The sequence below is a fragment of the Rhinatrema bivittatum genome, chromosome 1 (genome assembly GCF_901001135.1).
Source record: "Rhinatrema bivittatum chromosome 1, aRhiBiv1.1, whole genome shotgun sequence".
In the NCBI taxonomy this organism is placed as follows: Eukaryota; Metazoa; Chordata; class Amphibia; order Gymnophiona; family Rhinatrematidae; genus Rhinatrema; species Rhinatrema bivittatum.
The window spans coordinates 509,157,397-509,170,559 of record NC_042615.1 but is presented as its reverse complement, the minus strand read 5'-3'; the positions used below and the strand labels follow the sequence as shown (position 1 = coordinate 509,170,559).

General features: G+C 44.6%; 1 protein-coding gene across 9 annotated transcripts in view; it reads right to left on the bottom strand.

The window, feature by feature from the left end:
• Positions 1–13,163, bottom strand: part of HDAC6 (histone deacetylase 6) — a 172,015-nt gene that overhangs the window by 49,828 nt on the left and 109,024 nt on the right. For all 9 annotated transcript variants that reach the window (XM_029611444.1, XM_029611455.1, XM_029611433.1 and 6 more), the window contains 2 exons: positions 6,925–7,093; positions 216–349 (listed from right to left, as the gene is read on the bottom strand). In XM_029611444.1, coding sequence (XP_029467304.1) covers positions 216–349; positions 6,925–7,093 — 303 coding nt within the window. The remainder of the gene's footprint in view (positions 1–215; positions 350–6,924; positions 7,094–13,163) is intronic.

Here is a 13,163-nt window from a genome sequence, read left to right as displayed (position 1 = left end):
CTGCCCTCTGCTCAGGCTGTGATTGTGGGTGTGCTGTGTAAAGGAGATCTGTTCCCTTCTCAGGCTATAATCGCATGCATTGTGCAAAGGAGACCTGCCCCATGCTCAGGATGTGACCATGTACAAAGCATATAACATTCTTATCTAGTAAGAAATACCTCTACTTGTAGAATGTGAATGTTTCATCTACTGACAAGGCAGCAGTATGCTCTCACCTGATTGGCTTGTCTGCCAGTTTCTGTGCATACCGAGCTGCCAGGGCCACTGAGTTAAAGAAGCAGAATCCACAGGCAGTGCTCCTCTCGGCATGATGCCCTGGGGGACGTACAATTGCTACTGCATTCCTCACCTAGGGATGATCACAGCAAAGACAGACATTGCTTTCTGTGCAAGCTCTCTCTTAACCAGTCAGCTCTCATCAGGGAAGCATCCTATGCAATCTTTCCTCACCCTCTTAATCAAGTGGCTCTCTTGGAGCCATTGTATGCATCCAGCCTCCATCCTTTTAACAATCTGTCTCTTATAAGGGAACTATTGGGCAGACTCCCACATTACTCCTGCCCCATCTGGCTCACAGCAGGAAATAATTTTCTGTAGGTAAAGCCTGTGCCAGGGCTAGGCAACTAGTCCTGGAATGCATAAACAAAGGAAAACAGATTCTTACCTGTTAATTTTTGTTTCTGTAGTACCACAGATCAGTCCAGACTGCTGGGTTTTGCCTCCCTTTCAGCAGATGAAGACAGAGGAAAAACTTCACAGGCACTGCCTCTTAACCCAGTTTGCCACCTGCAGCTCCTCAGTATTACTCAGTACCCAAGCCTAAAATATTGAACAAAACTTCTAATAAATCAACTCTATAATATGCCCCAGAACGAGCAGAGGAAAAAAAAAAAAAAAAGAGGAAATTCATAAATTGAAAAGACTAATGAGAAACCTATGCCATTCTTCAAATTCATCAGAATCAATATGGTAAACAAAACTGGACTCTCCAAACCTTCCCACCATCACCGGGTGGGACTTTGGACTGATCTGTGGTACAATGTGAGTAATGTGCGGCTAAACATAAATAACTGGTCAATACATCTCAAAAGTGATTTATTTTTATTTACAGTAACATACAAATTTGTGCTTGTGCAAAGCACCTTTACAATTTAGAAAATTCAGAAAACAGGACTCCTGACAAGGCCGTGTTTCGCATCAGGGCTGCGTCAGGGGGAAATCATCACTGTATATATAAATGTAGAAGAGTCTTCACTGCACCAACGCCGGGGTGCAAGGACTGTCCATGGGTAGAGGGTTAACTCAATGTTCACCGAAGATCTGTAGGTATGAATACCAGAAGCAGATACAGATATTGTTCCGTAGATTCAGATATAGAGTTAAAGAATTGTTGGAAACAGAGCTCACTGCACGGAGCGGCAGAGAATGCTGACCTCCCCTCAAAGTAAATTTCACAGGAAACCTGAAGTGGTGCAGTGAAGACTCCTCTACATTATATATACAGTGGTGATTTCCCCCTGTCTGACTTAAGTGGAACGCTGAAACGACCTTCAGCAGAAAAGATGGAACCGTCCTCAGAGAGACTCCAGAATCTGAAATCCTCAAAAAGGGTTCCCTACATGATAGGGCTTGAAGTTCAGAAACCCTTGTGGCTGAAAAAAGCTCCAAAAAGAAAAAACACCTTCAAAGTCAGATCTTTTATGGTGGCCCTCTTAAGAGGCTCAAGCAGTGCTTCACACATACCCTTGAGGACCAAATTAATACTCCAAGGACACATCTTATGAACCAGGGGGTGTAAATGCTTCGCCCCTAAGAGGAAACATACCACATCTGGAAGCGCAGCCAGAATTCTTCCATGAGCCTTGCCCAGCAAGCAGCCCAAGGCAGACACCTGCACCCTCAAGGAACTAAAAGGACAAAGCTTTCGTCAGACCTCTGCAAAAAGCCTAGAATCTGTGCAACCAATGCTTGGTGAGGATCAACCCCATACACCAAGACTCGAAGACTCTCCAAACCTGGTCATACACCAATGAAGCAGAGGTCTTGCAAGCTCACAACAGAGTAGAAATATCATCTTCCAGATATCCTCTTACCTCCTTTCAAAAGCCAAACCGCTACACAAAAGCAATCTGCTTGATCTGAAAATATAGGGCCCTGTTGCAGAAGATTTGGAAGATGGCCCAGTCTCAGGAGGCCATCCACTGCTAGACTGACCAGGTCCGCAAAACAAGGCCTTCGTGGCCACTCCGGAACCATGAGAATCACCTTTCCTGGGTGGACCTCTATTCTTCTTACAACCTTGCCCACCAGAGGCCATGAAGGAAACACATAGATCAGAACATCATGCGGCCAAGGAAGCATCAGGGCATCGACCCTTTCCACTCTGTGCTCTCTTCTGTGACTGAAGAAATGCGGTGCCTTGGCATTCTTCCAGGTTGCCATCAAATCCATGTGAGGCACATCCCACCTGTGAGAAATGACGGTCATCGCTTCCTGTGATAGCTCGCGTTCTCCGGGATCCGCTTGCACATTGGCAGACCCTGCTATGTGCAAGGCCGCTATCAAGGCCAGATGCTGTTCCGCCCAGGACATGAGCATTTCTGCCTCCTGAGCAATTGCACGACTCTTGGTACCTTCCTGGTGGTTGATGTAGGCCACCATAGTCGCATTGTCTGACAGGACTCTTGACTGCACAGTTGCACAAAAGGGGAAGAAACTCCTGCAGAGTCAACTGTACCACTCATCTTTAGGCGACTGATGGACCAGGTCGCTTCCTCTAAAGACTGCAACTGACATACAGCTCCCCAACCAGAGAGACTGGCATCGGTAATCACTACCATCCATTGAGGAACCTCGAGGTTCACCCCGTGGCACAAATAGTCCCGGCCAAGCCACCAAGAAAGACTGGACCTGGCGAACTCTGTAAGCGGTAGCGGGAGATGAAATTGCTCTGACATCGGATCCCACCGGGATAGCAACGCTTTCTGAAGAGGTCACATATGAGCAAATGCCCATGGGACCAGCTCCAAGATCGAGGCCATGGTACAGAGGACCTACAAGTAATCCCAGATCCTGGACACTCAGGCCTCCAACAGGTTCCGAACTTGAGCCTGCAGCTTGACAATCCGCTCCTCTATGAGAAATACCTTCCCTAGTTGGGTACTGAAGAGTGCGCCCAAGAACTCCAGCACTTGCTAAGGCGAAAGGCGGCTTTTGGACAGTGACTATCCATCCCAGTGATATCAGGTGTTGCAACACTTCTATCGCACCTTGGCAAAGAACTTCCAATGATGAGCCATCCATCCATATACGAGTGGACCAGCATGCCCTCCTTTCTGAGATCCGCCACCACTACCATCATCACTTTGGTGAAGGTCCTTGGGGCCGTTGCTAGTCCGAACGGGAGAGCACAGAATTGACAATGCCTCCCCAGGACCATAAACCTGAGGTACCATTGATGATCTGGATGAATCCCTATGTGTAGGTACACTCCATCAGATCCAAGAAGCCAAGAACTCCCCGCTGCTATGATGGATCGCAGAGTGTCCATCCAGAAATGAGAAACTGAGAGCTAGATTCACCTTTAAAGCCAGAATTGGTCGAAAAAGTTCCTTCCTTTTTGGGCACCACAAAATAAAATCGAATAACGTCCTATCCCCTTCTCACCCCGGGGAACGGGGACAATGACCCCCAACAATTGTAGCCACTGTATGGTCTGAACGAACAACTTCTTTTCTGCCGAGGCACCATAGAAAGGTTTGAGTGGCCGCTCAAACCTAAAGCATAGCCTTGTCCTCCCCATGCTTAGAACCCACTGGTCAGATGTGATTTTGACTCATTCCTCATAAAACTGAGTCAAACACCCCCTGATGATTGGAGCTGAGGCGTGAGCCTGCTTTGTCTCATTGCGCAGGCTTGGTTCCGCCACTACTTTGGCCGGAGAAGTCACAGTTCAGTCTGCACCCATGATACAACTGGTTCCAGGACTGCGACTTCTTTGAGGTCTGCCTTTGACCACTACTTGGAGCTCTGCTCTGGCAGAAACACCTTTGCCCCTAAAAACGAGAGCATACAGGGAGAAAACCTTTGGACCGTCTTGGCTTGTCCTCCAGTAGCTTGTGGACCTTATCTCCCAGATTTTTTTTTATCATCTGCTCCAAGTCCTCTTCTAACAGAAGTTTTCCCTTAAAACTTCTGTTAGAAGTGTTAAATTCTATTCCCCCGGTTCTGAGACAAGAACCATGCCTACTTACATTCAGAAAAAGGCTTAAGACTTGGCTATTTAAGCAAGCCTTCCCAGACTCCAACTGAATGAAAGCAACATATTTTAAGAGACTTCACAATATAATGTAAATATTTAATCCTTAACTGCTCAGTTATCTTGCTCTAATTCTTTCCCCAGTTATATCAACCTTGTTGTAATGTAACTTTATGACCTCTTTGCACTTAATAATGTTCCATTTTTTTTAATTTTCACACCCCCCCCTGTTATTTGTAAACCAGCATGATGTGATTTCTAATCAAGAATGCCGGTATAGAAAAACTCTAAATAAATAAATAAAAGGCAACACTCCCAGATGAGCTTTAGACAAGTCGTCCGCTGACCAGTTCCACAACCAAAGAAGTCTTCTGGCAGAGACCGCAGACATCATCATTAGAGAAGATGTGTGACAGAGGTCATACAAAGCATCCCCCACTTAAGCAACCGCCTCTTCCAATCGCTCTGCCTGTTCAGACTCGTGGGGTATCATATCCCTGTCACTTTTCAACTGTTGCACCCATCACAAACTAGCCCGGAGTATAAAGCTGCTGCAGACAGCCGCCCAGATGCCCAGCGCTGATACCTTGAAAATCTTCTTAAGACGCACTTTGAGCTTCCTGTCTTGCAGATCCTTCAGAGCAGCTGCCCCAGCTACCAGAATGGTAGTTCTCTTCGTAACTGCCAAACCCAATGCATCCACCTTCAATAGCTCCAGAGTGTCCTTGGGCAAAGGGTAAAGCCTATCTATGGCTCTGCTCACCTTAAGGCCAGTCTCCGGAGAGTCCCACTCCCTGTCCACCAACTCTTTCACCGACCTGTGAAGAGGGAAGGTCTTGGCTAGACCCCTTAAGTCGGACATGACCGGATCCACTTCTTCCAGGTCAGCCTGCTTTTGCGGAATAGATATTCCCAGTCCGTCAGGACCAGTGGGATCAGGGGCCCGAGTTCCTCCCTTAGGATCATCGCCCTCCATTGACGGGGCCTTTCCCGCTTCATCCTCTGGCCCTTGCACAGAGTGAAGAGTATCCGCGTTGGGAGAACCATCTCCATATGGCAATCCCTGATCCGACTCCTCAGAGGATCCCTCCTCTGTGGTCCCTGTCCCAGAAGGACCCAGGATCCTCCGATCCCTATTGGCCCCTGAAGATCCGAAAATCTGGACTTCTTCCTGGGGGGAGGATCTGTTATCCTCTGCTTAGAATAGGGCTGCTCTGCAGCTTTATGGGCCAAATAGGCTTTATGCAGCAATAAAACAGACTCTGGTGAAAAAGGGGAGGAACCCTCCACATTCTCCTCCAGAGGATCCAGCAACTCCCTCGAGCAGTTCCCCAGGGCTCCCCAGGTCTCCCTCCATTGACAGATTTGCTAGAGAAATGCAGGTGTGAGATCCCCTCTCCTGCTGCAGCTTGTGCCTTGCATATGAAGGAATCCAAAATGGCCACCGGTCCAGCACTCAGCAGGAATGGATCAACGGCCTCCCGCACTGCAGCTTTAGGCCCATCGGACCCCTGCTGCAAAGTCAATGTCGGGGCGCTCCCCCCCCCCTCAACGTACCACCAGGGAGGCAGCGGTAGCAGTAGCCAGCTCTGGAGAGGCGCACGGCAGTCTCTCCGCGTGCAACAGCAGCCACGTGGCATGGCCTAGTACTGCAAACGACCGTGCGGCACACGGAGAAAAGGAGACGCGCTGGGAACAGCAAAGGGATAACCCCACTCACTCGGAGCCCTTCTGCCACAGACGGAATTCAAACGAAACTTACCCTGTCCTTTTTGCCTATTCTCCCCCCCCCCCTTTTTTTTTTTTTTTTTGTAAATAAACCTTAGAAAACACAGACAGGAAACAGCAACTAATAGCCTTATCTGAAGGTGACAGAAGCTTCTCCCAAGTCTCCTGAGGGGAGGGAACCGGACCACTGGCTGTCATTCCTGGCGTGGATCAGTGAACTATGTGCTCGTCATCCTCTGAAAAACCAGGAGGTATAGTCCCACTAGGACCTGTCAACCTCCTGGGAGGGAATTTCACCTAATCTATCCTCTTCTGTTTCTTCCTTTATTTTTTTTTTTCCTTAGGTACAAAACTGCAGGTTTTGCACCTTCTCCAACTGCTGGAGACAGAGAAATACTGAGGAGCTGCAGGTGGCACACTGGGTTATGAGACAGTGCCTGTGAAGTTTTTCTCTGTCTCCATTTGCTGGAAGGGAGGCAAAACCCAGGAGTCTGGACTGATCTGGGTACATACAGGGAAGTCTGGTTTTCAGCACATCCACATTGAATATGCATGATGTATATTTGCATGCACTACCTCCATTGTATGGGCGTATTTTATAAATATATATCTCATGGATAGTCATTGTGGATATCCTGAAAGCCGGACCTGTTTGTGGCATTCCAGGATGGGACTTGCCTACCTCTGGCCTGCACAGCGCAGCACCCGCCCCCCATGGCCGAGATGACCGGATGCACCTCCGCGTCTCCAAGCGCCTCCCTATGGCGTTTTTTCAGCCAACCCTCAGTTATCAGTGTAAGAAAGGCAGCTGCAGAAAACCCTGAGGCAGATGTGAATGTATCAAGGATGATGGGGGTGGCTGGGGAGAAATCTGGGTCACAGATTGGTGGGATTCATTCTAGACCCCCCCCCCCCCCCCCCAAAATCACACCCCTCACCTTTCCTGTGAGCACTGCCTCCACAGCAGAAAAGGTGCAGCCTGCAGCCAGAAGGGCGCAGTCATAGGACTTGGGGCTGAAGAAGATGGAGTTGTATTCACTGCCCTTTTTGTGTAGCTCCCTTGGCTTCATGTCCACAGTTGACTGAAGAGACTTAATGTAGTCCAGGCTGAAAGAATGAAAGACAGCAATTACTGCCATAGGCGACAAACATAAGAGATTAATGCCCTAATGGTCAGAGCAAAATCATACCTATCAGACCACAGCCCAATGGTGCATTTATATCAATAGATCCAAGCAAATACCAGCATCCAGTGCCCCACCTCAAAATCGTCACAAACCCAGAAAACCCATCACAACACGTGGACCAAGCAGTAAAAGTTTAAATACAATTTTGCACAAAACAGCAAGGGAATTGTTAGCTACAAAATCAGGAATAAAAAACATGTTCAAAGAAATGCATCTAAAATATCCTTGTTTGATAAAGAATTTAAACATAAGACAAAAAGGTGAGAAAATGATCTAACCTGAAGCAAAGAGACCCTCAGGGAAGAGTTATACGGCACTTACTCGGAGCTGGAAAGGTAGAATACGGGGAGGGGGGGGGGGGGGGGGAAGCTGCTTGAAAATGAGGCTATAGATCAAATCACAAACCCTTCAGCTGGAATCACAAGGGCCTCAAACAGCTGCGCTCTTCAGACACCAGCAGCATTGGTGGAAGTCAGCTTGGGATTTGAGAGCCAGCATGCACTCACAGACCCTGCAGTGGCCTGGCTCTCGCATGAATTTTTGTAATATCAGGAAGCTAGTGCCGAAAAGCGGGAAAAAAAAAAAAAAAAAAGCCTGCTCGAGATAGGTCCTACAATAGTCCTGGTCCCATGATCTTGCACTGGCACAGAGGTTCTGTGCCGACTTTCATTACTAACAATGCTGTCACTTGCAGATCACCATTGGACTTGGAATCAGCCATGAGGGCTGGAGAGGGATCAGTGTGCATGGGCTGATTGAGATTGCTACTGCTCCTCTCCTCCTCCTCCACAATTGAACCTACCCAAGAGAAACATACTGTCATCTCTCTGCACTCTTTTCCCACTAGCTGTTATCTATCATTGGTCTGGGACCCAAAGGAAAATACTGCCGATGATTCTGGCCGGGTGATGTTTGGAGGAGAGGGGCTGGAGCAGAGAACAACATAAGATCGAGGAACTGGGGAATGAGAGGGGATCAGTTGGAGGGAATATGAGAAGGGTAGGAATGAGGCTGGAAGGTGAGCAAAAGGATGGGAGATAAGTGAGAGGGGAGGGAGAGGATTAATTGGGGGGGTTATAAGAAGGGCTTTGAGGCAACAGGGGGATCAGCTGAGGAGGGATGCAAAAAGGGTTGGAGGGGTGAGAAAGGATAGGTTGGAGGATGGAAGAGGGAATCAGCTGGCAGTGAGGAGGTTAAGAGAGGAGCTGGAGCTTATGAGAGGGAATCAGTTGGAGTGCAGGGAGGGTGAGAGTGGACCATCCCCTCCTAATTTGTTTTTGTTATCCTCTGGGATCATCTGAATTTTCAAGTGCTAAAATGGGCTCACATTGTCTAAACATTTTTTTAAATTAAAAAAAAAAAACCATTAGATAAAAGTTTGGAAAGCCCTAGCATAGATAATTCCTTCTGGGATAATTGGAAGGGACTTAAAATCAAAACCAAACTGGAGTTAGCAATTCAGAATGGTAAAATCTGAACCAAACTTTAAACACCTTTACAAAGATATCACACTTGTAGATCTCACACAGAATAAAAAATGAGCAAGAAACTAAATCAAAGATGATCAAACATCATTAGATACCCCAATGCAGAGGGTAATTTTCAATTACTCACCATACAAAAAAACCCCAAATTCACATTCAGTAACAGCATTACCAAGCACTTTGTGAAGTAACACAAAACCCTGCAGAAAAACAAAGCTTGGCAGCAGTGTAACAAACCTACCATATCACAACAGCACAAACTCCCAAGACTCGCACAACCACTAACCACCCACCTGTACAAGGACACAACCAGAGATACCCCTAAACCACGGCTTGGCAAATCCCAGGTATTAGGTTGCCATGGCACCTTCAAATTTTACTGTGGCACCCGAGATTTCCTGCCCTAACCATTCTTCATGGCCACCATCACAAAAGTGAAATTATTTTTATTTTATTTAAAAATTACTTATATACCACCTGATATTCAAACTGCTTATCTGATAATTTCCTCTCCTTGAATACAGTCAGACTAATCCAGACAAGTTGGTTATGCACCTCGACCAGCAAATGGTGACAGATCAACAGGCTCAATGTCACCCTTTATATGCAATCATGCTGTCACTAGCCTGCCAGTATTCTCCTAACAAGCAAACTGGAGACATCTTTGGTTTACTTCAACAATATAAAATCCTTCTCATTTTTTTTTATTTATATTTTATTCAGCTTTTCAACACATTTTTTACATTTGCAAAAAAAAAAAAAAAAATCAAGAAATGTATCTTAAGTATTAGAAACAGAAAAAAAAGCATACATCTCAAAAATATTAGTGCATCAAATATATAGTCCCCAATAATGGGAGGATATACAAAAGAAAAAATAACCTAGGTTATTTATAAACATTAGTATAACTTATACTGAAAGAGAGAATATTACATTTTTTTTTGCAATCTTTTACCTCACCCCTGTTCTTTACCAGTCAAGAATACCTCTAGATGGGTGGGATCTTGGAATATTAATTAATTTTTTTGTAAGATAAAATTCCTGTGTAAATGCTTAAGTAAAAGAGCGCACCAAGAGATATAACCCTTGGCTTCAATTCCAAGAATTGCTTCCTCCGTAACTGAGTGCTACGGGCAACATCAGGAAACACTTGGACCTTACGTCCACAAAAGAGAAAATCTTTATTTCTAAAGAATTTGTGTAATATTAAATTCTTATCCTGTTCTCTACAAAATGAGACTAACAAAGTAGCTCTAGTGCGAATATTATCCACCGAGGCCTCTAAAAAGGAGGTCAAATTTGGGGAATCGCGTTGCACAATGTCTAATTGTTCCACACCATCTTGAGTTTGAATCCTTTACTTAGGTATATAGTATATTTTAGAAATACTGTTATCTACTGTGGAAATAGACAAGATTTCTATCAAATATTCAAAAGCGGATAACAATCTGGATACTGGGAAATTAAGAAATCTTAAATTCCTAACACGATTTTCATTTTTTAACAGTTCTAAATGGCGATGTATTATTAAGCTATCTTTAACAAAAGAATTGTTAGATGCTTGTAAAGATGTTAGAGTATTTATTACCTTAACATTTTCATCAATTTGATTTATCCGAATCTCATGTCCTTCCATCTTATTATTAATCTCAACTGTATCTTTCTTAAATTGTAAACTAGAATTTGATAAAGTTTTCTTTACGTCAATGAGTACCCTCCATATATCACCTAAAGTGATATTTTGAGGATCCAATAGTTCTGGATTCATATTACCATCTATAGACACTTCTTGTAAAATCTGTGCATCAGAACTATCTTGTATCCTCCCACTCTCTATATTCAGTACATTGCCAGGCTGTACAGTATTTACTGTCCCTCCAGTCCCTTGTACCATACTTTGAGGGTTTGGTCTCAAGGTCTCCATTGGCGTTAGAGGTGACTGCAGCTGGGCTGGACTCTCTGGGGATCCTGATGAGAAGGAAATATCCGGTATGGAATTTCTCACAAATTGATCTACCCGCCTTACCACATGGGAGTCCATGGGTCCTCTGGTTGCTAGAACTCCCGGTGATGAAGTTAGAAACTTTGTTTTTCTTTTCCTACCCATAGATTATTAAGGAGGAAAAGAAATAAAAAAAATGTAGAAGGGGTGCGCCCCTTTGGCTCATGCCGGCGGCTGTGCGCCACAGCCCTTCCAGTTTTATCGGGAGTCCAGTCCCCAATTGATGACATCAGCAGGGTTAAAGTAGCAGGTATGATGTTCCCTCAGCTCCCCAGGCTCCCTAGACTCAAACAGGAACCCAGTCGCTGTCCTCCTCTCTCTCTTGAGAGGCGAGTCTCACCAACTTCCTCCCCTTCTCATTTTTTTTAACCAGTAGACTTCCAGAAGAATAAGGAAGCAGCCTTGAAAGAAAGTTCCAACAAATAACTGGAAAATGTATCACTCATCTGCACCAATGCACAAAGTGTATCATCTTCAGTTATGTCCCTTATCTGGCTGTAGAATATCAGCAGCAATGCAGAGTGTGAACGAAAAGATATGGAAGGTAAGACATTTGGGAGGGTCCTGGACCAGATCTTACAGGACTGTATTCAAGGAAAGGAAATCAGGTAAGAAGTAATTTCACCTTCCTCTTTATATCCAGTCAGACCTCTCTAGATAAGTGGGTTGTACCCAAGCTACTCCCTAATAGGGCAAGATGCTGCACAAGCCTCTTGCCAAACCACTGAGGTGAAGGAGGAGCCTTTACATGCCCAAATATCTAAGCAAAGGAGATTCTAAACACCAAGTCTGCCCAAAATGCAGCCTGAGCTCTCATGGAATGAGCGTGAACCTGTCTAGGCAAGGAATATCGGAACCCACATTAACTGCTGTAATTGTTTCCTTAATCCAAGCACCACTGTAGCTCTGGTGACCACCTCACCTTTCCGAACTCCACTATACAGAACAAACTAACGACCTGACTTCCTGAAAGTTTTAGTGAAATAGACAAAAGTTTGTACTCCTTGCAATCTACCTACTGAACAAGTGCTAGAAAATGACTGACTTAAATGAAAAGATTAAATTATCTATGGCAAAAAGAATAGCATATGGATTTGAACCATATCCTTTGTAAATCAATAAGAAAATCTCTCTGCAATACAGTGCTTTTAACTCCAAAAAACTCTGTATGGAACAGCCACTAGGATGACAGACTTCAAGGTAAGCATCCTTAAGAGCAATAACCCTGATAAGAACTTACTGTAATCCCATGAAAAAGGACAAAAAATTCAGATCCCAAGATGGAACCAGAAAACCTGAGTGGAGGCCTAAAATGCTGCCCACTTCTTCAGAACAAGATATCTCTGGATGAGAGGATAATGGTCTATCCAGAACATGACCCCCTACAGCAAGAGTCACAACCTGCACTCAAGGTATTCAGAGCCAAGTCCTTAGAGAGGCCTTCCTGCAAACAAAGTCTCTGAAGCACACTGATGCCTGGAGCACCAACCCTTCAAAATTCTCCAAGTAACCATATAAGCTAGTGAAGTGGAGAATTTCCTGGTCTTCAAGAACATAGCTATCACAGCTTACAAATAAACCTTCACTAATCATGCTATCTCAAGGCTCTAGCTGTAAGACAAACTCGATCTGGATCTTCGCATAACACCGGACCCTGCAAGAACAACTCCTTGAACTAGTAGACTCAAAGAAATGGCACAGATTAAATGTCCAAGATCCAACATACCAAGACAGACCCAGCCAATCCACAAAATTTTGAAGCACCCTATCATTTATTTAAAAAATTTTCTATACCTTTGTTTAATGATATACCATCACAACGGTTTACAGATAGGCATGTAAATAAGTTAGGTTTGGTTTATAAATTAACTAGTAGGTGCCAATAAATTTTTGGTTACATGATTCAAATAATATACGCTATATTGAACGTGGATTGGAAATTCCATTTATATGATTAATAGAATATCCATACATGAGATATACTGAACTTTCTTAAATGAATACTTAAGTATGAGAAAAAAATAAGAAAGCATATATGTTATTTGGTGACTTTAACTGTGTGTAGGAGTTCTTTTTCTTGTTCATTAGTATTACTTACTCCCCACTCTCACTTTGAAAAGCTTTTTTGAAGAGCCATGTTTTTAAACTTTACTTGAAGAGTTTTAAATCTCTTGAAGAGTTTTAAATCTCTCATTAATCATGAGCCAAGGAGGAAACATGTATAGCACCATGGCATCAACCTCAGATAAAAGCCCTCTTCCACCTGACAAATCTGTGAACCTTCAGATTCTTGCTAGACACCATAAAATCCAGTCCTGGCAGTCCTCTCCTGCAACAATTTGATCAAAGGTCTCCTGAGAGAAAGACCATTCTTCCAGGCTGACTACACTGCGACCGAGGTAGTTGACTGGAAAGTTGCCTACACCTGCTAAGAGGGAAGCTGATCGATGCCAATAAGGCCTTCCTGAGGAAGGATTCCTCCTCAGACATTTGACTGCCTGACT